Here is a 24,375-nt window from a genome sequence, read left to right on the forward strand (position 1 = left end):
GCTATGAATTTAATATCACCAACTCAATCGAAACCTTCTCATTTCTTCGGGAAGACTTACCAGATGCATATTACATGGTGTGCCATGTGTTTTGACAGAATATTGTATTTGTAACCCCCCGACCGCGACTGGAAGGTCGAGTATTATTTGTAGGTTACCATGTGTTTTGATTCATACATTTTACCTGCTAAAAAGTTAACTACACTAGGAACAAACATAGACGCCCACATGTGAATTGTAACACCTCTAGACAAGTTGAAACAACAAAAGCACAAATATTCTTCCAGCAGTGAAGGATTTATGTACATATCAGTATTGGGCTATGTTTACATATGTTTATGTCAAAACGAAGGTTGTTTTTATTGGACGGCCGTCGTTTAATAACAGACAACAGGCATTATTTTATTATGAAACAACAACCGTTATTCAGACTAAATGACAGCCGTCCTACACTTCGGGGGAGATTTATCAAACATGGTGTAAAGTGAAACTGGCCCAGTTGCCCCTAGCAACCAATCAGATTCCACCTTTCATTCCTCACAGACTCTTTGGAAAATGAAAGGTGGAATCTGATTGGTTGCTAGGGGCAACTGAGCGAGTTTCACTTTACACCATGTTTGATAAATCTCCCCCTGTGTGCCTATGTACAATAGTTAGACTACTTTCTCTGTGTTTGTATAAATTCTTACAATAATTACCTGGTTACACTCAGGTAATGTATTACAGCACTCTAGCATAGATCCACAGTAAGGGAATTTTAGAGTAATTTTGAAGTTGATAAACTAATGCCTTTAGCTAATATCAGTTCGTCTAATCAGCTTTATAAGATATACAGTTGCCCTTTCATGTGAAATAAAGTTTCACAATTTTTAAAGGATCTCTGTCCTCGGGTAAGTGCTCTGCACATAACTGCACATACCTGAGGAAGGGGTCACTATGACCCAGAAACCCGTCGTTATTGTGCAATAAATCCCAGAGCGAACCCAGCCAATTCCATTTTTTATCTTTTATTTTTTATCGCATATCCTATGATCAGTGAGGAACATGAGCTGCAGACACATCCACAAAAGGTCTTCATGTTTTTGCTTTCTAAGGTGTTGTGCCCTGTGTACAACACCGTCAGGTCAGCGAGTATTCTTCTAGTGTTTGCCTAAAGAAGCCCTCTTGTCTGTACAGATACGGTCTACCTTTCTGTTTAAGTTACTGTTTCCATTTTAGTCCATGTAATTTTAACATATAGAAAAACATGGTCAACGGCATTTTTGCCAAAGAAGTGTTTAACCTTTCTGATATCCATCTTGTTGTTGATATAAGTTACAGTATGTCATCTTTAGTATGGATAAGAGCCATACAGCTCATAAATATTGCCCTGTAGATCAGTAAAGAGTAGATTTTTAGTAAAAGGGTTATCCAGGCTTAGAAAACATGGCCGCTTTCTTGCAGAAACAGCACCACTACTGTCCTTTGTTTGGGTGTGGGTTTGCAGCTCAGTCCCTCTAATGTGAATGGAGCTGACTTGTAATACCACACACAACCTGAGGACAGGGGTGGTGCTGTTGTTGCAAGAAAGTACTGTAGCTATGCTTCTGATCCTGGATAAACCCTTTAACCATTTACTATAGCTGACTATGCTTCTCTTTAGTGTATCAGTTAACAGCTCCAGATCTTTCTCTCTTCCCCTTACCTTCAACAAGTTTGGTTTTCAGGGGCTGTGGCTGCTGGAGAGGATGATGGCAGGGGGACACTGAGGGACACAGGGCACTGGAGGGACACTGAGCATCCCTCTGCCATCATCCTCTCCAGCAGCCACAGCCTGCACAGCTCTGGGAGTTGGGTTGTGACATCACCATGTTATCCAGGTAGTGACATCACCATGTTATCCAGGAAGTGACATCACCATGTTATCCAGGAAGTGACATCACCATGTTATCCAGGAAGTGACATCACCATGTTATCCAGGAAGTGAAGCCTTGATGCAGTAGGAAGTGCAGGGAAAAAAAGCACTTTATAAGCATTTCCCATAATAAGTGTATATTGGGGATTTGTATAACTTTTGGGGGGCAATACAATACTTTAATAAACATTTGCACTGAACTTCTCCTTTAATCACACTTCAGGATGCGGAAGCTGGACTCTGCAGCTCACATCCGGCTCCAGTGTTTTATCGACCCTTGGGCGACAAAGCCCCAGCAAGCCCCTTTGTGGAGCAAATCACGTGGCGACAGTAAAAAAGCAGGTCCCCCTCTATGTAGCCCCCTTATAAATGCCCCCTCTGCCAGACAAACATTTTAGGCACTTGACCTTTTCAGCACTTTCCCCTCCTCTATACAAGTTCCCAACAGTAACAGGACCCTCTTAGGGCCCCTAAAGTTATGTCCTTTCTTTATGCCTTACTTTAGGTGAGCCCCTTTGTGCTTCAATCTGTAGTAAGGCTCTTTCTTTGTGCAAAAAGAACTGTGCCACTTTGCCTATATGAATTGTGCCACTGACCCCCAATAAAATGTATCACTGCCCCCTAGATAGACTGTGCCATTGTCCCTCTAAATCACTGTTTCCCAACCAGTGGCTCGACAGCTGTTTCCAAAATACAACTCCCATCATGTCTTGCCATTAGTTCATGATAGAATTAGTTTTGCAGAAAATGGAGAGTAAGTCACTTGTTGGAGAACACTGATAATAAACTTTCCCCCTAAATCTTTGTTTCCCAATCAGTGGCTTTTCAGCTGTTTCCAAACTATAATTCCCATTATGCCTTGCCAGTATTTTTCTGCAATTGAAAATCCACATGTTAGTAACAAGTGACTCTTCAAGTGATTCTTCAGTTAACTCTTCAAGTGATTCTTCAGTTGTTATCAAACTACAACTCCCATCATGCCCTGTTAGCAGTGCATGATTGGAGTTGTAGTTTTGCAGCAAATGGAAAGTCACATGGTCTCTGAACAATCCACAAAACACTGATGTCAGGCAGGAAGAGTAATCCAAAGAACAGGGTCAGGTCAGGATGCACAGGAATTCAGCAGAAACAGCAGACCAACACTTTTGCTAAGAGTACAGCAATGCAACAATGCTCAGGCAAGTAAGAGCAGGTGAAGCTGGTTTAAATAAGTGCAGGTGGTTAAAAAGTTTTGCTGATGTGCATTGCAGTATATTAGTCATGGGTAGTGAAAAGCGAACTTGCTAAAAGTTCATTCAAACCCAAGCGCTCAACATTTGACTCCAGATACCTGGAGAAGTTGAATGGTGCCCTAAGGCTGCCAGGAAAACATGAATATAGCCTACAGTGCCATTCAACAAATCTTGAGTGTTTGGGGTTAAACGAATTGTGGCAAACCCAAATGCATGTTCATTCATTACTAGTCATGAGTCAATTGAGTTTAATAGACCAAACATACTCAGGTTGTCATCTAGTCACTACTTTGAGGTGATCGGACTTTATATGGCCCAAATATAATGAGTAAATGGCCGCATGAACAGTGGCTTGATTAATCATGTGACCCTTCCCTTCCATCCTTGGCAGTACATCCTCTATTTACACAGGGATATGTGTAGCCAAGACTGCACAATGTATGCAATGAGTAGACAAACAAGCTTGTGCTTATTCATTGGCTGATAGCTAGCACTTTTTAATGGGGGGCAATAATCATTGTCTTCTAATATTTGCCCCATGTAAAAGACTAAAGACCTGACAATGGCTTTCCAATTTCCAACACTGGATGGACAACTCATTGTTCCAAGAGCTTCCTCGGACCACGTATATACTTGCATAAACACCTAACTATACCCCTTCCATCAGTCATCATAGAAATATGGTATATTTAGAGATATATATATATGCATAGTTTTGCCATGAAAAGTGTCAAGAAGGTGGGCCCTAGTGTACCTTGGCCCTGGCCCCCTTACACCTCACTGTGCTGTATGCACAGTGTGTGTCGCTGATTATGCAGAGGGGAACGCATCTAGCGAAATGGTGTGGTGCGTAACAATGCTAGTGCCCAGGGAATGATAGGCTCCACCTCCTTGACCATATTCACAATGCAAATAAAGTTGTGTTTTATGAAAATTAAAAGACAGACACAGACAACAAAGGTATGTTCTGAATTCCATTATTGACACCTATCCAGTGGTGCCTCCAGCTCGGTTGGCGCTCAAGAGTTGACAGATTCACTTTAAATTGGTAGGTTGGCCATTTTTCCACTAATGTTTATGGACATTAAGGAGAAGAACAGTAATAACAGTACTCCCAGGAAATAACATAAATAAAACAAAAATGACATAAAACTATATAAATAAGTTCATAACATTGTTCTCTTTGCTATAAGGGGGAGAAAAAAAAACAGGTACTTACCGGCACAGATACTTCATTGTTACTCTTCAGTTTCCCTATGATAGTGTAGCCGTCCAGGCTAATTTTGCCTCTAGGAACCAGTTTGAAGGAATCCACTTTGATGCAATCAATATACAGTGTGATTTTATCCTTTTGGACACTAAATAGAACTTTGTGGAACTTCGTATCAAACAGGAAGGGGAGACGGGCAAAGGTGAGAGTGTTCAGCTTCCCATCTGCTCCCTTGTAAGAGAACTCCAGGGATTTCTTAGGACCATTGAAATTGATAGAGGCTTGCTGCTTTCCCTCAGAGTCTACGATTTGCCAGATACTCCAGTATTTGTTCTTAGTGCTGTCCTTCATCCGGAAAGTAAACATGAAGGAATATTCCTCAGGTAAGCCACCACCATAGATGTGCCTGTAAGCATACCATGACAGGAGGTAGATGGATAAGCTGTTAGGAGCCGAAGTAACTGATCCATAAAATACAATTTTCCTATTTACTATTATAAAATACTATAATATTATAAATATAATTTTATTTAAAGCGACGAATATTGTAAATGTATTCTCATAAAGCTGCTCCTATCTTTAGATATCAAAGAATTTGACACAAATATGTCACAAATAAAACTTTTTTTTTTCAAATCAACTGGTCCCAGAAAACTCCAGAGATTTGTATTTAAATTCTATTAAAAAAGAAAAGATCTCAAGTCTCCCATTACTTATTAGTTGTTGTATGTCCTGCAGGAAGTGGTGTATTCTTTGCCACCTGGAGAGCAGGAGAGGTTTTCTATGGGGATTTGCTACTGCTCTGGGCAGTTCCTGGCTTGGACAGGTGGCAGCAGAGAGCACTGTGTCAGACTGGAAAGAATACACCACTTCCTGCAGGACATACAGCAAAAGTACTGGAAGATTTTTTTTAATAGAAGTAAATTACAAATCTCTGGCACTTTCTGGAACCCGAAAAAAAAACTTTGTTGAACAACTCCTTTAATGTAATCTAAATGGAGAGAAGAGGAGTCAGTGAACTTCTCCTAGAACAAAGAAAATGCAAGATTCCTGATCCTGATTCATCATGTGTCGCAGAAGAGGTGGGAGACCCCTATACACATTGAACAAATGGACCAATTTCAATGCAATTAGTAGATGCATATATATATATATATATATATATATATATATACAGTATATATATATATATATAGCAAAAAATATTCTGTGGCGCAGCACTCCTTTAAGAAAAATATGGTTGGTGCCAAACAGAAAGCACCTTTGTGACCATAGGTGCTAAATAATATAATCAAAGGAATCTCTGTGGCACTCAAGAGATAGTGAAAAAAACTCGTGGTTTATTTGCCCACAACCGCAACGTTTCGAACTCACAGTGAGTCCTTTCTCAAGCAGTGTTCAAGCACATATGGCATAGAGTGAGTATAAATACATACACAGTGATCATTAGCAACAGTGGTAACAATTTAGCAATCAGTGTCAACAAAATCAAAATAAACAACAGCACGTGTATATAGAGCAGTGGCAATCACTTACAGTGAAAATCTATACGGTGTAAATAAACAAGTGTAATCACCAATTACAGTGTTAAGAGAGTGTCTATAAGTTCATTAAAAAAAGTCCATATTTATACAAAGTATCTGGAATCTCTGGGATCATCACCCACCATGATGTCGACATAGCTGCGGCTCCCAAGATGGTGTATTCGGCGTTGTCCAAGACCGACTGCGCATGTCCAGAGTGTCACCCCATAGAATCAGCTATCCATCCGCGATCCGTGTTGTGACGTATTCAGCTGGGTTAACCGCTTCATTGCTGACTGAAGCAGATACTGTACTGTACGTCGTGGCAAGGGTAAATCAACTGTAAACGGAGAACGTCTTCACGGCAGGTGCGCCCGCTTAATCTCGGCCTTATCTGGACACTAATTCTGTACTACCATGTAGAGGTACAGGAGATCGGGAACGAGCTATCCGGGCTGCTGTGAAACAACAACACACGTGACCGCTCGGTGTATGGAGATCCCGGACTCGCTGAAAAACAAACCATGGATCACCTCCACTAAATCCACTCACTCCACCACCTACGGGTTCCAGGTAAGTATCCCAGCCGTGCCTGCTGACGTAAAATCTCCAACAGTAATGACACATGCCACAAAAAACGTAGCCCAAAAAAACGCAGTATAGACTCATGGTCTGAATGGTGGTATAGGACATACAGGCCGATGGGAGGTTCGTTCTCTGAATCATCATGTGGTGGTGTTCCCTTCAATTCCAGAAATAAGAATGCTTGGATATCTAAATATAAAGAAAAGAAAATTAATATCCGATAACATATATTCAATGCCATATATGCAATGGGTCCACATATAAGAAGAAGAGGGAAGCATATACTGTCAAAACCTCTAGTGAATCCTTATCCACATATTCTAGGAGTAATTTTAAAATCCACATTGAGTCCAAATGGTTTTAGGGAATTAAGCTCAAAGATCCAGTATAATTCCCGTTTTTTCAACCTTGCTAGTCTGTCCCCACCTCTTATAGGAGAAGTAATATGTTCAATGAACATGATGCGTAGGTCTTGTTCTTGGTGGTTCCTGTCACAAAAATGTTTGGATACAGGTAAGTCTAATCTCTTTTTCCTTATCGTGTATCTATGTTGGATGAGGCGTGTCTTAACGTCAAGTGATGTTTCCCCAACATAAATCAGGGGACATGGACAAATAATCACATAAATGACCCAATCCGTTTCACATGTAATGTGTTGTTTGATGGGATATGTTTTTTGTGTAGTGGGATGGATGAAGGTGTCACCTTTAATAACATACCTGCAATTGATACATCTCCTACAGGTATGGCAACCCGGTCTCAGGGGTCCCAGAAGAAATTGTTGTGTGGGTCCAGGAGTGCTATGTGTTGTAGCATGTACAAGACCATCTCTTAGATTGGGAGCTCTCTTATAAGATAGTAGAGGCCTATTTTGAAAATCCTCAATTTCTGGAAGTCCCCGTTGCAGGACACCCCAATGTTTATGGATGATTTTAGCAATCTGGCCACTCAAGCCATTAAATTGAGTGACAAATGGGATTCTGGAGTCAGTGTTGCGATCTAAACGTTTTGTGAGAAGGTTTTCTCTTGGTATCTCAGACACATCCTCCATGGACTTCTGGGTTATGTGCCTGGGATAGCCCCTTCTATGAAAATTGGTGGCAAAATTCGTCATGGTATGTTGGAGTTCAGACTCATCTGTGACTATGCGTTTAATGCGCATAAATTGGCTTTTTGGAAGGGATCGCACAGTGTTCCTGGGGTGGTTGGAGTCAAATCTCAAAAGGGTGTTTTTATCTGTAGGTTTGGTATACAGTTTGGTAATGAATCTATTATTACAACGATATACCAATGTGTCCAGAAATTGTGTCTCTGTGTCAGAGTAAGAAATGGTAAATTGTATATCCGGATCCATACTATTAAGAAAGTTGTGAAATGCTATCAAACCTTCCTCATCGCCACCCCACGCCAGGAACACATCGTCTATGTACCTCCACCACGCGACAACGTGATGAGCGTGGTGGGATACATAGACATGTGACTCCTCAAGCGTGGCGACGTACAGGTTAGCAAAAGTGGGCGCAACGTTAGAGTTAGATGCAACCAAAGTCACATTTATAGCATCCTTAGACATCGCCAGCTTATATACGTCCATAGGACATGAGAAGGGTATTAGGGCCATTAAGCATGTGCTTCATACCTCTGAACTTTCCTCAGCATGTCAGACCTTTCTGGTACAGTTACTAGATATTGTGTTGTCATGTAACTTTTTTATGTTTGACAAAAAAATTTTTCTACAGAAGAAAGGGACCGCGATGGGGTCTAACGTTGCGCCCACTTTTGCTAACCTGTACGTCGCCACGCTTGAGGAGTCACATGTCTATGTATCCCACCACGCTCATCACGTTGTCGCGTGGTGGAGGTACATAGACGATGTGTTCCTGGCGTGGGGTGGCGATGAGGAAGGTTTGATAGCATTTCACAACTTTCTTAATAGTATGGATCCGGATATACAATTTACCATTTCTTACTCTGACACAGAGACACAATTTCTGGACACATTGGTATATCGTTGTAATAATAGATTCATTACCAAACTGTATACCAAACCTACAGATAAAAACACCCTTTTGAGATTTGACTCCAACCACCCCAGGAACACTGTGCGATCCCTTCCAAAAAGCCAATTTATGCGCATTAAACGCATAGTCACAGATGAGTCTGAACTCCAACATACCATGACGAATTTTGCCACCAATTTTCATAGAAGGGGCTATCCCAGGCACATAACCCAGAAGTCCATGGAGGATGTGTCTGAGATACCAAGAGAAAACCTTCTCACAAAACGTTTAGATCGCAACACTGACTCCAGAATCCCATTTGTCACTCAATTTAATGGCTTGAGTGGCCAGATTGCTAAAATCATCCATAAACATTGGGGGGTCCTGCAACGGGGACTTCCAGAAATTGAGGATTTTCAAAATAGGCCTCTACTATCTTATAAGAGAGCTCCCAATCTAAGAGATGGTCTTGTACATGCTACAACACATAGCACTCCTGGACCCACACAACAATTTCTTCTGGGACCCCTGAGACCGGGTTGCCATACCTGTAGGAGATGTATCAATTGCAGGTATGTTATTAAAGGTGACACCTTCATCCATCCCACTACACAAAAAACATATCCCATCAAACAACACATTACATGTGAAACGGATTGGGTCATTTATGTGATTATTTGTCCATGTCCCCTGATTTATGTTGGGGAAACATCACTTGACGTTAAGACACGCCTCATCCAACATAGATACACGATAAGGAAAAAGAGATTAGACTTACCTGTATCCAAACATTTTTGTGACAGGAACCACCAAGAACAAGACCTACGCATCATGTTCATTGAACATATTACTTCTCCTATAAGAGGTGGGGACAGACTAGCAAGGTTGAAAAAACGGGAATTATACTGGATCTTTGAGCTTAATTCCCTAAAACCATTTGGACTCAATGTGGATTTTAAAATTACTCCTAGAATATGTGGATAAGGATTCACTAGAGGTTTTGACAGTATATGCTTCCCTCTTCTTCTTATATGTGGACCCATTGCATATATGGCATTGAATATATGTTATCGGATATTAATTTTCTTTTCTTTATATTTAGATATCCAAGCATTCTTATTTCTGGAATTGAAGGGAACACCACCACATGATGATTCAGAGAACGAACCTCCCATCGGCCTGTATGTCCTATACCACCATTCAGACCATGAGTCTATACTGCGTTTTTTTGGGCTACGTTTTTTGTGGCATGTGTCATTACTGTTGGAGATTATACGTCAGCAGGCACGGCTGGGATACTTACCTGGAACCCGTAGGTGGTGGAGTGAGTGGATTTAGTGGAGGTGATCCATGGTTTGTTTTTCAGCGAGTCCGGGATCTCCATACACCGAGCGGTCACGTGTGTTGTTGTTTCACAGCAGCCCGGATAGCTTGTTCCCGATCTCCTGTACCTCTACATGGTAGTACAGAATTAGTGTCCAGATAAGGCCGAGATTAAGCGGGCGCACCTGCCGTGAAGACGTTCTCCGTTTACAGTTGATTTACCCTTGCCACGACGTACAGTACAGTATCTGCTTCAGTCAGCAATGAAGCGGTTAACCCAGCTGAATACGTCACAACACGGATCGCGGATGGATAGCTGATTCTATGGGGTGACACTCTGGACATGCGCAGTCGGTCTTGGACAACGCCGAATACACCATCTTGGGAGCCGCAGCTATGTCGACATCATGGTGGGTGATGATCCCAGAGATTCCAGATACTTTGTATAAATATGGACTTTTTTTAATGAACTTATAGACACTCTCTTAACACTGTAATTGGTGATTACACTTGTTTATTTACACCGTATAGATTTTCACTGTAAGTGATTGCCACTGCTCTATATACACGTGCTGTTGTTTATTTTGATTTTGTTGACACTGATTGCTAAATTGTTACCACTGTTGCTAATGATCACTGTGTATGTATTTATACTCACTCTATGCCATATGTGCTTGAACACTGCTTGAGAAAGGACTCACTGTGAGTTCGAAACGTTGCGGTTGTGGGCAAATAAACCACGAGTTTTTTTCACTATCTCTTGAGTGCCACAGAGATTCCTTTGATTATATATATATATATATATATATATATATATATATATATGGGCCTTTAGACATAAAAGATAGGTTAAAGTGCCTATAAACTTTCAATAGCTGTCACCAAATTCTCATACGTCCAACAGCTATTCCTTCCACCTTCCCCATACATGCTCAGCTGTGCCTGCATGTGTTTTCAATAGAAGAAGGGAATAAGCCGCAGCCAGACATCTCTAGCAGTGAATTGTCTCCAGGGAGAACAATCAGATTGGGCGTTAAAATTCAACCAGCCCAATTCTTTCTTCCCCCAAAGAGTCAAGAGGTGGCAATACATATAGCTGCATAAACAGATACAGCATCACACTGGTACATGTATGAGCACCATAACAGTTAAAGGGGTAGTCCACCGAAAAAAAAATTCTTTCAAATCAACTGCTGCCATGAAGTGACAGAGATTTGTAATTTACTTCTATTAACAAATCTCAAGCCTTCCAGTACTTATAAGCTGCTGTATGCCCAACAGGAAGTTGTATTATTTCCAGTCTGGAGAGCAGGAGGGGTTTTCTATGGGGATTTGCTCCTGCTTTGGACAGTTCCTGACATGGACAGAGGAGGCAACAGAGAGCACTGGGTCAGACAGGAAAGAAAACACTACTTCCTGCTGGACATACAGCAGCTAATAAGTACTAGAAGACTTAAGATTTTTTAATAGAAGTGAATTACAAATCTCTGGCACTTTATGGCACCAGTTGATTTGAAAGAAAAATTTTTTTGGGTGGACTACCCCTTTAAGTACGCAAACAACAAATTTGCCAAACTTTCCATTTTGTGCATCTCACAATTTTTTTCCCCAAAACTACAAAAATGTAAACCAAAATACTAAAAAATAGTAAAATACTATCAATAATAATCATGCCAGTAGGATTTCTTTAACCATACTGGTTCAGTAAATTTCAGCACCACCAACTCAAAACAGCACCTGCAGTGTCTCAGTTGTACCACAAGAGGGAGCTAACTGACAATGTTTAAACATGAATGTGGATGGGGGGGGGAGGACAACAGAAAACAGAACTGTCTTTGTCATCACTTTAATTTGTCTACTAATTCCCATCAATTACTTGATCCTGAACATTATACAGTCTTCAATTTGCTTTATTGTATTGTTTAAACCCTTTTATCCACAAAAATTGCCTAAGCTATACTCAAAGTAGTTTGGATAAGCAGAAAACTAATTAAAGTGCGGCCACATACATAACTAATGAGATGCACGAAGCAACGTCTTCCGTCTATTCATCCTGGACGTACATACTAAAGAGATGATTACGCATGCACACGAGTGATCTCTAAGGAAACACACCTGGTTAGAATCCTGAAGTCAACATTTGTTCCTAACTGATAGGCCACTTGGAATGGTGACGTCCCCACCACTGTCTGTATGGCTCCGACTGATGCAGCTCTGTCTATCTGGAACTTGGAGATCAGATCAAAGCCTAGGACAAGAAAGGAGAAGGTCATGTTTAGGGTGGCTTAGTTCCGGTGGATTCCGTCACTCATATACGTTCACAGCGGCGTGCATATCTGCCATTCTATGGCCAGGCGGATTCTGCCTTCGGCCGAAAGAACTGGCGTGTCAGTTCTTTCGGGGGACAGCGGAATCGGCCCGGCCGTAGAATGGTGTCTAAGGAGCGGAGAGGCGTGCCGCCGAGAACGGGAATGAGCGACGGAATCTGCTGGAACTTGTCCGAGCAGATTCCGTAGTGTGAACCCACCCGTTAGTGAAGGAGATAAATGACTCTTAAGGAGGTCACCTGACCCTTGCTTACATTCTAAACAAGAACAAACATCAATTGTGAATTATTTCCGGAGAATGGAACGCTTGCAATGTACAGGGGGGTCCAAAAGTAGGGTGACAGAATGTTTAATAGGGTTATGAAGGGGGAGATTTATCAAACATGGTGTAAAGTGAAACTGGCTCAGTTGCCCCTAGCAACCAATCAGACGCCATCTTTCATTTTCCAAAGAGTCTGTGAGGAATGAAAGGTGGAATCTGATTGGTTGCTAGGGGCAACTGAGCCAGTTTCACTTTACACCATGTTTGATAAATCTCCCCCTTGATAACCCTATTACACATACTGTCCACCTACTTTTGGACCACACTGTATACAAGTGTTTAGGTGTCACATATCGTTTGAAACAACCAATATTAGGCTAGGCCAGGGGTAGGGAACCTTGGCTCTCCAGCTGTTGCACAACTACAACTCCCATCATGCCTGGACAGCCAAAGATTCCCTATCCCTGGGCTAGAAGCAAATGCAGGTTTTTTTTTGTTTTGTTTTTTTTAAATAATAATAATAATAATAATAAAAACACATAAAATGCCATATTTGCTGTATCTTGCTGCCAATATGTGAGCTTGGAGTCACATATAAGTCACATATAGGGAGATATGAAACGTCATATATAGAAGCTAAACTGCAAGGACTGTGTCTAAGTTATTATTGTGCCTCCTGTTCAACAAGGCAGTCACTGCTAGATACCACGCATTTACGTGGATAGTCCGGCACCAGCATGGGGATGCCGGCCTATTACCAACCACAGGCCCGGCCTGGAGCCCTGGAGGCGGGCCCACCAGCCCCCAGTGTGACGAAACCCCCTCCCCTCTGTTATGCAGTTCCATTAGGATCAAAGGAGTCAGGTCACAGAGGGGAGGGCTTCTCGGCACACTGTGAGCCCGCGCCCCAGTGGTTTAGGTTGGGCTGGTGCTCGGTAATAGACTGGCACCGTACGCGGGAATCGGGCCATAGTCCAAAAAAAGGACCACAGCACCAACACCAGTCTATCCATGTAAAAATCAGAAAAGCAATGTACTGGTTGTACATTCGCTTTAGCTGCTGCCCTTCTTCTTTTAGGGTTCACATTACGGAACACCCTTGAAAATTTCAAGTAGTGACCATGTCCCATTGACTGATATTCTCAAGCTCAATCTGCCATCCGCCATGGACATGTCTATTCTTAGGGCCGACGGCGGGTTGAGCGTGAGAATATCACTAAAGTCAATGGGACAGGCGCAACCTCCACTTGAAATTTTCAAGCGTATTCTGTAGTGTGAACATGCCCTTACTCCTTTTCATAAATTGATATTGTCCAGTCTTTGATCCCCCTGATACTGTAACATGATAAGCCAGCGACAGTCCCTGTAAGAAGCTTGATTGTCAGCAATTCTGCGCATTAACTACACATATCTATGCCTGTGCATGGGGTATATGATGGTATATGAGTTTTATTTATAAGCTGGCACATTTACCTGGTAGGTCATCCTGTCCACCATTGATGGGTGGACATTTGTGCTGGACGTTGTTGAATTTTAAGCTGAATGGAAATCCTAATAACAAAACACAAAATAGTTGTTAGTTATTGACACCTAAGCGCAGTATGTACCATGGATTGTCATACCTGCAAGCTGTCATCTTATAACTTGCAATAATTGCAGCTTTCAATGTGAACGCGATGCGGATTTTTAATACAATAGAAATCTGGGCAAGTGTAAGGCTGGGTTCACACTACATTTTTGCAATCCGTTTTTGCAAAAAACTGATGGAAAAACAGATGCATTTGTGTGCATCGGTTTTGATCCGTTTATTCCATCGACTTCCATTATTAAAAAAAACTGAACAAAACGCATCCATTTTTTTTTTCCATACACAAAAATAAGGTCAAGTATGTTTTTGTGTAAGTTAAAAACAGCTGCTTTTTGATCCTTTTATAATGGAATCAATGGAAAAAAAACAACTGCATCTATTTTTTCATCCATTTTTTGAAAAAATAGATGAAAAAAAAACGGATTGCAAATACATAGGCTGCATTCACATGTTCAGTGGTTTTCCTGGTCTGATTGTGGTCCGCTAGCTACCTCCGTGATGCGTACAAAACCATCCGTGTTGTCATCAGTTTTGTATTCGTTTTACATCCGTGTCCATGTTTTTCACGGATCTGTTTAGAGCACCTTAAATTACCTTGATTACATCACATCTGTATTTTTCACAGATGAATAGGGATGTCACATCTGTGTACATCCGTGAAATACACTGATCCAATTGTTTTCTATAGGGAATCTGTTCCGTGCTTCCGTTCCAAGTTATGATGGATTGGAGATTCGTGAAAACACTGAACATGTGAGTAGTCCAATACAAAGCAAAGGGCTATAAATTTGTCCGTGCGCACAGACAACTTCACGGAATGTGTGAATGCAGCCTAAGTCCATGTTCAGAGACCGGCTATTCCGTGACCCGGCCAGGTTGCGGAACGGCCGTTCTTAGAAAAGATCATCCTGGCCGGTATTGCAGTACCGGCCAGATGATCTTTAGCGCCGCTTAGTTCTGATGTGGGCGCATCCGTGTGCGCCCACATCAGAAGTCTCCACTGCACACCATTGAGCGCGCTTCACAGTGTGCACTGATAGGGTTTTCTGCGGCCACAACTCAATGAATAGCAACCGCAGAACACTGACATGTCAGTTTCTTGCAGCACCGCTAGGGATCCCGGCCCTAGTGTATCCTATGTGTATACACTCCGGCCGGGATTCCATAGGCGGCAATGTCACGTATATTTACATATTAATCACGGCCGTTGTTGCAATCGTCAACAATAGCGGTAGTTTTACGAAAATATACGTAGTGGGAACATAGCCTAACTGTGAGAACAAGTCTTGTAGTATTTCCAGCAATTACACTGTAACCCCATCCCTTAGACTGGGCCTGTTAGGCACGGATTGCAGACACCCTTCTGTGAGTAACACCACCCCCTATCCTCATTATTGGAAGGAATGTCTACGGGGACTGCGGCTTTGCTGCATGCAGGTTGTGGTTTATTGACATTTACAAGGAGTAGAGAGGGGGGGGATCAAACAGAAGACCACCTTAATCTAAACACTCAATGGTCTGCTTTGCTGAAAGCATTGGCTGTGTGCAGGAAAAATAAACATTTTGCTTTACAAACCAGTTCAATATGAGTCGGAGAAGATTTTGGAAAATGTTGCTGAGGTCTGGTTTGTGAGTACAGGGGCTTGGGATGTGGCCTCTGGGCAGAGCACCCACTTTTACACAGAGAGCTCCTATTTTCATACAGTGGCCTAGTCTGTACAGGTCTTTCCTTTAAACAACATTAGCAGGGCAAAAACACCTCTCAGTCTCCATGTAACATGTACTGTATCTGCAATTATAGCCATTTGGCTGCCAGCCAGCTATATAGGATCAAAGGGCAATTCATGCCAACATTATCCAGCCCCACCTTACGTAACACAAGGGACTGGCAAGATAACTTCTACCATAGAAGACAACAATGACCTATAAATTTATGCGTTTCATATACTATTCAGAACTAATAGAGGTGTGTTTAAAGTTTAATACTCATATCCTCCTTTCTGATATTGTTCATAATATATTTCCTATAATATCTATGTCATTTATTGATCTATCCATAGTGATCATCAATCATATGCACAGTAACTAATTATCTCATTCCTATGGCAAATCAGTCTCTCTATACAATATACAGATATATTGTTGTTTGTTTGTTTTATTTCCTAGTCCATCTATGTATATATCATGTTCGCCTATCTGTATAACCATCAATTTTTTTTTTCTATAAATCTCTATCAATTATCTGTCTCATATGTATTTATAGTGGTGCCTTGGATAACGAGCATAATTCGTTCCGGGACCGTGCTTGTAATCCAAATCCACTCTTATACCAAAGCATATTTTCCCATAAGAAATCATTGAAATGTAGACAATTGGTTCCAGACCCCATAAATCATTTTATAATCATTATAGCAGCAGTGTGTATAGCTGAGTGTGAGTGCAAGCACATTATAGCAGCAGTGTGTATAGCTGAGTGTGAGTGCAAGCACATTATAGCAGCAGTGTGTATAGCTAAGTGTGAGTGCAAGCACATTATAGCAGGAATGGAAAGGATGGGAAACACAAAGACTGATAGAGACTGCAGGGAGCATGAAGGAATGAGCAGGGCAGATGTGGACACAGTATAGCAGCACTCTCTGTCCGGGGAGAGAGGGGTTAAAGCTATAAAGAGATTGCCCCCACAGTCCTGTCCCCTGATGCAAGCCCCAACCTGAAGTGGATCTGCTATAAATTGGAAGGTGAGAGAGACTTCCTGGGTCAGAGTACTGTGCTGCAGACCCCGCTATGCAGGCCATGCCCCTCCCCCACTCACGCTCCCACCCAATACCAGGAGCTCTTAAACCGAAGCAATGCTCTTAAACCAAGTCACAATTTTGAAAAACTGTGAGCTCTTCTTGCAAAACTCTCTTAAACCAAGTTACTCTTAAACCAAGGTACCACTGTATTTGTACAGCTGTGACATATCCAGCTATCTATGGGTCCATTTACACAGAAAGATTATCTGACAGATTATCTGCCAAAGATTTGAAGCCAAAGCCAGGAATGGATTTGAAAAGAGGAGAAATCTCAGGCTTTCCTTTATGACCTGATCTCTGTTTATAGTCTGTTCTCGGCTTTGGCTTCAAATCTTTGGCAGATAATATGTCAGATAATTTTTCTGTGTAAATGGACCCTATCTTTTTTTCTTTCTATCTCCTATCTATCTATCTCCTATCTATCTATCTCCTATCTATCTATCTCCTATCTATCTATCTCCTATCTATCTATCTATCTATCTATCTATCTATCTATCTATCTATCTATCTATCTATCCATCTCCTATCTATCTCCTATCTATCTATCTATCTATCTCCTATCTATCTATCTATTATCTATCCATCTCCTATCTATCTATCTATCTCCTATCTATCTATCTATCTCCTATCTATCTATCTATCTATCTATCCATCTCCTATCTATCTCCTATCTATCTATCTATCTCCTATCTATCTATCTATTATCTATCCATCTCCTATCTATCTATCTATCTCCTATCTATCTATCTATCTATCTATCTATCTATCTATCTATCTCCTATCTATCTATCTCCTATCTATCTATCTATCTATCTATCTATCTATCTATCTATCTATCTATCTATCTATCTAAATCAGAAGAATACCGCAGCACTCATGGGATAGAATTCAACACAACGTGTTTATTTCCCCAAACCGCGGTTTGCGGTTTGGGGAAATAAACACGTTGTGTTGAATTCTATCCCATGAGTGCTGCGGTATTCTTCTGATTTATATAACTTATACCGGGTGGTCACTGGTATATACCGCCTGGCACCACATTCATCGCTACACGAGTGCTGCATTCATTCTGAATTTCTTATCTATCTATCTATCATATATTCTATCTATCTATCATCTCCTTCTGCATATTATCTTAATCTGTTTTATACACATCTATAAATATAATTGTTTAGTATATACATAAAGGGAAATCATTGGCTATATATATATATATTTTGAATATATATATATATATATATATATATATATATATATATATATATATATATAAAAAAATATATAACACTATAGTAATGTAGCACTTACTTGTGTAGTGTTCTATTGTGCCATACACCAGAGTTTCCAAGAAGCTGATTGTGTACAAGGCAAGTGGAAGGTTCCTGTTAAAAAAAAAAAAAAAAAAGTTTGCTGAGTTCGTGAAAATATGAAATGTGTTACGTATAACTACATAACCTAAGTCATACAGACTAGTCTCCCAGCCCCCAGGTTATCCGTCGCTCCTGCAGTCAGACCCCCCAAGCATACAGTAACTGTTTACAAGTTGTAGCAAATGTTTTCAGTACAAGATCACACATCCTTGTTATTTACAGTGGCGGCTATAGTACTAGTTACTGTTCTCTACTGGTTATAACATGGTTGCACTTACCAGATGCCCTTCATGGTCTCTTACACATTGGCACAAGTTCTCTGCTATCCCTGGGCACTGAGATTTTTCAGAAGGAGTCTAATTATTTATAGGGAGTATAATTCCTAAGCATTTCCAAGCCAATGAGAATCTGCTTGGCTGGCCCTGGGCTCCACCTCTGCAGCTATTAGCATATGTACAGTGTACAGCCTGTGTAGTACAAGGGGCTCAGCCAGGGGTCTGCACAGTAAGGAGCTGCTGGGAGAGGTGGGCTTAGAGGTCTGCTCCTCTACTGCTCCTAACTTATTGTGACTGTCCTGTCTGTACTGCTGGTGCTTACATAGTCCAATCTGACACCAGATGGATTGTTGTCATTGTGCAGTAAAGAGCGACTACTACCAGGAGACCAGCAAGTAATGGCATTCTGTGTTTTATCATTACAATACATGTATTTTATTAGAAAATAAGAAACAATGTGATTTTTTTTTTACAACAAAGTTTTTATCGGCAAAAAAAAAAAAAAATTAAAAATTTAAAGGATTTTTCCACTAAGCAAAGTTGGTGAAACTTTTAAATGAAGCCCCGTTCTGACCACTCTGAGTGTACTCAAATGAACCTGAAGTCACAGGGTTATGAATAACTTAACATAGTTTAACCACTTAATGATCGGATTGTTTGAAGCACAGATTTTCAATGGCGCTGTTCATTTTATGAGAAAATGTGATGCAGAACAAAAAAAAAAAATTCTGGTGTGAAATGGGAAAAAAATTAATTTTCTCAATTTGGGGGGTTTATTTTTAGGCTATGTTGACACACTGTATAACAACGGCCATTGCTTATAGTAGCCGAACACCGGCAGGTGTTTGTATGTTCCTGCGGCCTGGCATGATCATTTTGCAAGTCCGCACTGAACAACGGTTGTCGGTCAGCATCTGCATGGAAGGGGGGGGGGGGGGGCATTGCATTGATTTTAATCCAATGCCGCCCAGGCTGGAAAGAGCGGTCGCTGTTTTTATTGAAAACCGCAGCCATTCTTTTAAAAAATAATACATTGTGTGAACACACCCTTACATTGTTTTCTGTCAGGTAAATCTAAAGCTAAGGGGAATGTACCATCAGGTATATTCTCTTTAACGCGACTCTCTGTACCCACAATTAACCCCCCGCCCCCCCCCCCCCCCCCCCCCCAAAACCACTTGTACCTTTGGATAGCCGCTTTTAATCCAAGATCTGTCCTGGGGTCCGTTCGGCAGGTAATGCAGTTATTGTCCTAAAAAAATAATTTTATGGTGCGTTCACACCTACAGGATCTGCAGCTGATTTTCTGCAGCAGATTTCAGTTAAATAACTGAACACAGCATCAGATTTGATGCTGTGTTAAGTTATTTAAATGAAATCTGCTGCAGAAAATCAGCTGCAGATCCTGTAGGTGTGAACGCACCCTTAAACTTGAAGCCCTGTGCCAAACGGGAGTATCTGTGCCCTAATGTTGCACACCCTCTCTGTCCCTCCTCCCGCCCTCCTCATCATTAGGAATGCTCCAGGCAGATTGTCTCCTATTCCCCACCTCTGGCAGCCCGGCACATGGGCTGGATCGTTAAGGCACCTGTGCAATGTTCAACATGGAGAAAATGTTTCAGTGGCATTCCTAATGATGAAGAGGGTGGGGAGGAGGGATGGAGGGGCGGTGCAAAGTTAGGGCACAGATACTCCCGTTTGGCACGGGGCTGCAAGTTTTAAAGTATTTTTTTTAGGACAATAACTGCATTATCTGCCGAACAGATGTTGGATTAAAAGCAGCTATCCGAAGGTACAAGTGGTTTGGGGGGTCAGATTGTGGGTACAGAGTCGCTTTAACTGTTTTACATGAATAGAACGACACCAGCGCGGGAAGCCGGTGCTATGGTCATTTTATTAAACCACGGCCTGGTTCTCGCACACAGCGCCAGTCTATTACCTAACACTGACCCCGACTGAGACACTGGAGGCAGGAATGCCCCCCTAGTTGGAGGAAACCGTTTCCCTCTATGAGCCACGTCATAGAGGGGAGGGGGTTACCTCCCACTGGGGGGGGGGGGCATTCCTGCCTCCAGTGTCTTACTCTGGGCCAGTGCTCAATAATAGACTGGCGTCATGTGCGAGAACCAGGTCGGGGTTAGAAAAAAAAAGGACCATGGCACCGGCTTTTCCTCTTCCACCTTTTCCTTCTATTTGTGTGCAACACTTACAGCGAATATACCTGATGGTACATTCGCTTTAAATACTTGTCTTTTTCTAGTTTTAAACACTATGGGGGGGGGGGATTTATCAAACATGGTGTAAAGTGAAACTGGCTCAGTTGCCCCTAGCAACCAATCAGATTCCACCTTTCATTTTCCAAAGAGTCTGTGAGGAATGAAAGGTGGAATCTGATTGGCTGCTAGGGGCAACTGAGCCAGTTTCACTTTACATGATTGATAAATGTCCCCCTATAGTCATGGGTGAGAGTTGTTTTTTATGCTCTGATGTTTGTCTTTCACAGATGTTACTTTGTTTTATATATATTTTAAAGGCAATTTTTGGACATTCTTTACATTTACAGCATTCACTGCAGGGATAAATAAAACTAGAGGCCGGACATTTTCACATGCTGTATTACCAATTATGTTTTCTTTTTAAGTGTTTTCGGCTTTCCTTTTTTTAATGGGAAAAGGGGGGTGATTCGAATTTTCATTATAAGGATTTTGTCCATATTTTTAAAAACATACTTTTAATCTTTATTTTACATGTTTACTACTAGAGATGAGCGAACCTGGAGCATGCTCGAGTCCATCCGAACCCGATCGTTCGGCATTTGATTAGCGGTGGCTGCTGAACTTGGATAAAGCCCTAAGGGCCCTATTCCACAGTAACGATAATTGGCCCCATTTGGCCCGATTCGGCCGATTATCGTTCGGTGAAATAGAGAGAACGATCAGCCGATGATCGTGTCATCGGCTGATCGTTCATTTAGGGCCAGACCTAAAATCATCGTTCCCCCACCGCGCATCGCTACGGTTGAATAGCGGTGCGCGGCAGGCGACCGACGATTTGAGAAGAAGCAGCAGCATCATACATTACCTGGCTGCAGGGCTTCTTCTCCGCGCTGTCTTCATCCCCGGGTCCCGCGCGCTCTATCTTCTGAATGGCCGATCAGCTGACGGAGCGCTCAGCCAATCACAGGCCGGGACCGCCGCGGCCTGTGATTGGCTGAGTGTGGCCTGTCAGCTGACCGGCCATTCAGAAGATAGAGCGCAGGGGACCCGGGGAGGAGACGGAGCGGAGAACAAGCCCTGCAGCCAGGTAATGTATGATGCTGCAAGGGCTGCAAGGACATCGGTAACGATGTCCCTGCAGCCCTCGCTCAACGATCATCGGGCCGTGGAGTAGGCCCAGTAAACGAGAGGCGATCTAGCAGATCGCCGCTCGTTTACATCGTTGATCGGGCCCTCCTCGGCCCGTGGAATAGGACCCTAAGGCTATGTGGAAAACATGGATATAGCCATTGGCTGTATCCATTTTTTCCAGACAACCTTAGAGCTTTATCCAACTTCAGCAGCCACTACTAATTAAATGCCGAACGATCGGATTCGGATGGACTCGTGCATGCTCCAGGTTCGCTCATCTCTATTTACTACCTATAGGGGACTTCACTATGTCACTATGCTATTTTGTGTACATTTCACTGCAATACCTACATGTCATTCTTCCAATGTCCTAATACAGCCTGTTTATGGCAGGCTATAACAGGACTACTTTCATGGCAGCCATTGAGCTATTCAGAAGGTTTCTGGCTCCCATGACAACCCATCACCTAAAAAATGCCAATTGGACCCTGGAAGTAACTGGGGGGGCCATACATAAATGAACCGCCCCACCTTTGTAGGGGTATGCATGCCCCCTCCCATGTCAGCATGTCCATGGATCAAAGCTGCAACTATTGGGACAAGAATTGCGTTATGGTTAAGCCTACAGATGCTGCGGTCAGTGCAACCACAGCATCTATCAGGGATAAAAGAGGGATCACAGAGCCCCAATGGTGGCCAAGACAACCAGAGGCCTCACTGAGGCCTCCAATGTAGTAAGTATGGAAGGCTCTGCCTTAAAGGGTTTATCCAGCACTACAAAAACATGGCCACTTTCTTCCAGAGACAGCCCCACTCTTGTCTCCAGCTTGGAAGGGGTTTGTTGTTCGATTCCATTGAAGCGAATAGAGCTTTATTGCAAACCACACCGGAACTGGAGACAAGAGTCGTCTTATCTTTGAAAGAAAGTGGCCATGGTTTTGTAGCGCTGGATAACCCACTAATAAAATGAAAAATAAAATGTTTTTTTTTCTAGTCCTTGATAATAGAGTGAATGAGAATTTTTATTTTTTAGGAAGGTATGTGTGAAAGTATGTGTGTGTGCCATGTGACTCCGCATTTCCCTCATCAATAGGTGGAAGTGTTCCAACTCTATATAGTGACATAGAAATCTAACAAAGGCACTTTATGGCTATGTTCACACTGCGTACGAGTCCGGACGCATTTCGTACGCCGCCGTACATGTGCGGATGAAACTACAGGCGTGGGAAAAATAGACATGCGGCCGGATGCGTACGAACCGCGAACAAACGCCCGTAGTACAGTTATGCTTCCCTAGCTTGCTTCGAAGCGATCTGAAACAGGTCATTTACTTGGAAATCTTCGCCCAGCCCCGTAAACCACACAGAACCTTTTGGATCGAAAAATCAAGTTCAATTTGGATGAAATAAGTACTCCGTACGGGACCGCATGGAAATCCACAGCCGTGAGTTGGAACAGTTCCGGCCGCAAACAATGGTCTTGTTCATTTTTCATGGCGCCGTATACGATCCGGCCGTAAGCTCATACGTAGTGTGCATTGTGCGGGCGTATATCGTATACTTTCAAGCGAATGCATCAACCTCAAAACTACGTGCGTATATTCGCGGTTCGCACTACAGCCGGAATCATACGCAGTGTCAACATAGCCTAAATATGTACAAAGCTCTGTACTTAAATACAGGTTTCCGGTAATGGTGTACTTTAGCATCCCATGGAGCAAGCCGTAGAATAACTGTTATAGATGTGTGGGTTTTTTTTTTGTTTTTTTCAATGCAAGCCCTTAATTCAGCATCTGTGATCGGTATAAGCTGTAATTATGGTTTATTCAACAATCATTTCATATAAAAATATAGAGAACAAATGGCCTTCTGAGTATAAAAATGTTCTGAGGAGCACGTGGGTATTATGTTTTGTTAATATTGTTTGGAATAGATAAATATATAACATCAATTAAGCAGCATAACTGGGTAATAAAATAAGGCTGGGTTCACACTACGTTTTTGGGATCCATTTTTTTCATCCTTTTTTACAAAAAAAAAAAAAGATGGGAAAGTGGATACACTTGTCTGCATCCGTTTTGATCTGTTTTTCCATTGACTTCCATTATTTAAAAAAAAGAAGGGGGGATCAAAACGCATCCATTTTTTTATGTACACAAAAATTCGGTTGTGTACGTTAAAAAAAAGGATGTGTTTTGATCCTTTTTTTAATAATGGTAGTCAATAGAAAAACAGATGGAAAAACTGTATATTATGCAATTTTGTTTATTTTAACCACCCGACTCCCAGAGCCGTGCGGGCTGTGGCTGCTGGAGAGGATGATGGCAGAGGGATGCTCAGTGTCCCTCCAGTGCCCTGTTTCCCTCAGTGTCCCCCTGCCATCATCCTCTCCAGCAGCCACAGCCCGCACAGCTCTGGGAGTCGGGTCGTGACATCACCATTTTATCCAGGAAGTGACATCACCATGTTATCCAGGAAGTGAAGCCTTGATGCAATGGTAAGTGCAGGGAAAAAAGCACTTTATGTGCATTTCCCTAATTAAGTGTATATTGGTGATTTGCATAACTTTTGGGGGGGCAATACAATACTTTAATAAAAAATGTTGCCGGACTTCTCCCGCTGTCTGCCCGCTCCATGAAGAGGGT

General features: G+C 42.0%; 1 protein-coding gene across 1 annotated transcript in view; it reads right to left on the bottom strand.

Annotated features, from left to right (window-relative positions):
* Nucleotides 1-18,438, bottom strand: part of COL9A1 (collagen type IX alpha 1 chain) — a 131,534-nt gene extending 113,096 nt beyond the window's left edge. The window contains exons 1-5 of the mRNA XM_069974172.1: nucleotides 18,388-18,438; nucleotides 18,048-18,121; nucleotides 13,830-13,907; nucleotides 11,883-12,015; nucleotides 4,346-4,742 (exon numbers count right to left, since the gene is read on the bottom strand). Coding sequence (XP_069830273.1) covers nucleotides 4,346-4,742; nucleotides 11,883-12,015; nucleotides 13,830-13,907; nucleotides 18,048-18,121; nucleotides 18,388-18,401 — 696 coding nt within the window. The 5' untranslated portion in view covers nucleotides 18,402-18,438. The remainder of the gene's footprint in view (nucleotides 1-4,345; nucleotides 4,743-11,882; nucleotides 12,016-13,829; nucleotides 13,908-18,047; nucleotides 18,122-18,387) is intronic.
* Between the last annotated feature and the right edge of the window lie 5,937 nt (nucleotides 18,439-24,375).

The sequence above is a fragment of the Dendropsophus ebraccatus genome, chromosome 6 (assembly GCF_027789765.1).
Source record: "Dendropsophus ebraccatus isolate aDenEbr1 chromosome 6, aDenEbr1.pat, whole genome shotgun sequence".
NCBI lineage: Eukaryota > Metazoa > Chordata > Amphibia > Anura > Hylidae > Dendropsophus > Dendropsophus ebraccatus.